General features: G+C 51.0%; 1 protein-coding gene across 1 annotated transcript in view; it reads left to right on the top strand.

Annotated features, from left to right (window-relative positions):
* The window catches only part of LOC119591786 (ankyrin repeat domain-containing protein 29-like), a 2,890-nt gene that overhangs the window by 849 nt on the left and 1,311 nt on the right, over positions 1–730 (top strand). The window contains 2 exon segments of the mRNA XM_037940530.1: positions 35–151; positions 380–559. Coding sequence (XP_037796458.1) covers positions 35–151; positions 380–559 — 297 coding nt within the window.

Here is a 730-nt window from a genome sequence, read left to right as displayed (position 1 = left end):
TAAATACCCTTTGTTAAAACGGTAATCCCCACAGGCACTCACTCTATTCACAGACGGGGACTGGGCGTTGTTCTTCGCTGCCCAGGGCGGCTTCCTCGACATCGTCACCATCTTGCTCGATAATGGCGCCAAAATCAACCAGGCCTCGAAGGTAAGAGGGAAGACGTTCTGTAAAAAAGGGAAATTAAGTGATGTGTATTTATTTGATTCCTTTTAGTGATGATGCTTAGCAGTAAGGAGTGAGGAGAGACTTTTATATTTCGAATGTCATTAGATTACAACATTCCATCTCTGTTATTAGAAGTTGTCACTTGCTTTGGCTTTGACTTTACAGTCTTCTCTTAAGATATACCATTCTTGACCCCTGTCCCTCATGCAGGACGGCGGAACTGCGCTCATCGTGGCAGCGCAGTGCGGTCACCTGGACGTTGTGACCGAGCTGCTGCGACGCAACGCCGACCCCAACAGCGCCATGAAGGACCGAGCCACCGCGGTCTTCGTCGCAGCACAGAACGGCCACACCAGCGTCGCCAGGACTCTCCTCAACGCCGGGGCCAAGGTGAATCTAGGTCTCCAAGGCGGCCGGGGGTTGAGGCCTGATGTAATGAAGTTCGGGACCAGGGTTTGCGTAGGTGCTGAAAAGGGTGTGGGGGTGTGGGTAGGATTATTGGGTAGGCTTATGGAGAAAGGCTTTTCAGGAGAGAGCTGATGTAGAAACAATGATTAGTGA

Source organism: Penaeus monodon, chromosome 29 (assembly GCF_015228065.2).
Source record: "Penaeus monodon isolate SGIC_2016 chromosome 29, NSTDA_Pmon_1, whole genome shotgun sequence".
NCBI classification, from domain to species: Eukaryota; Metazoa; Arthropoda; class Malacostraca; order Decapoda; family Penaeidae; genus Penaeus; species Penaeus monodon.
This window is presented reverse-complemented; position numbering and strand designations above follow the sequence as displayed.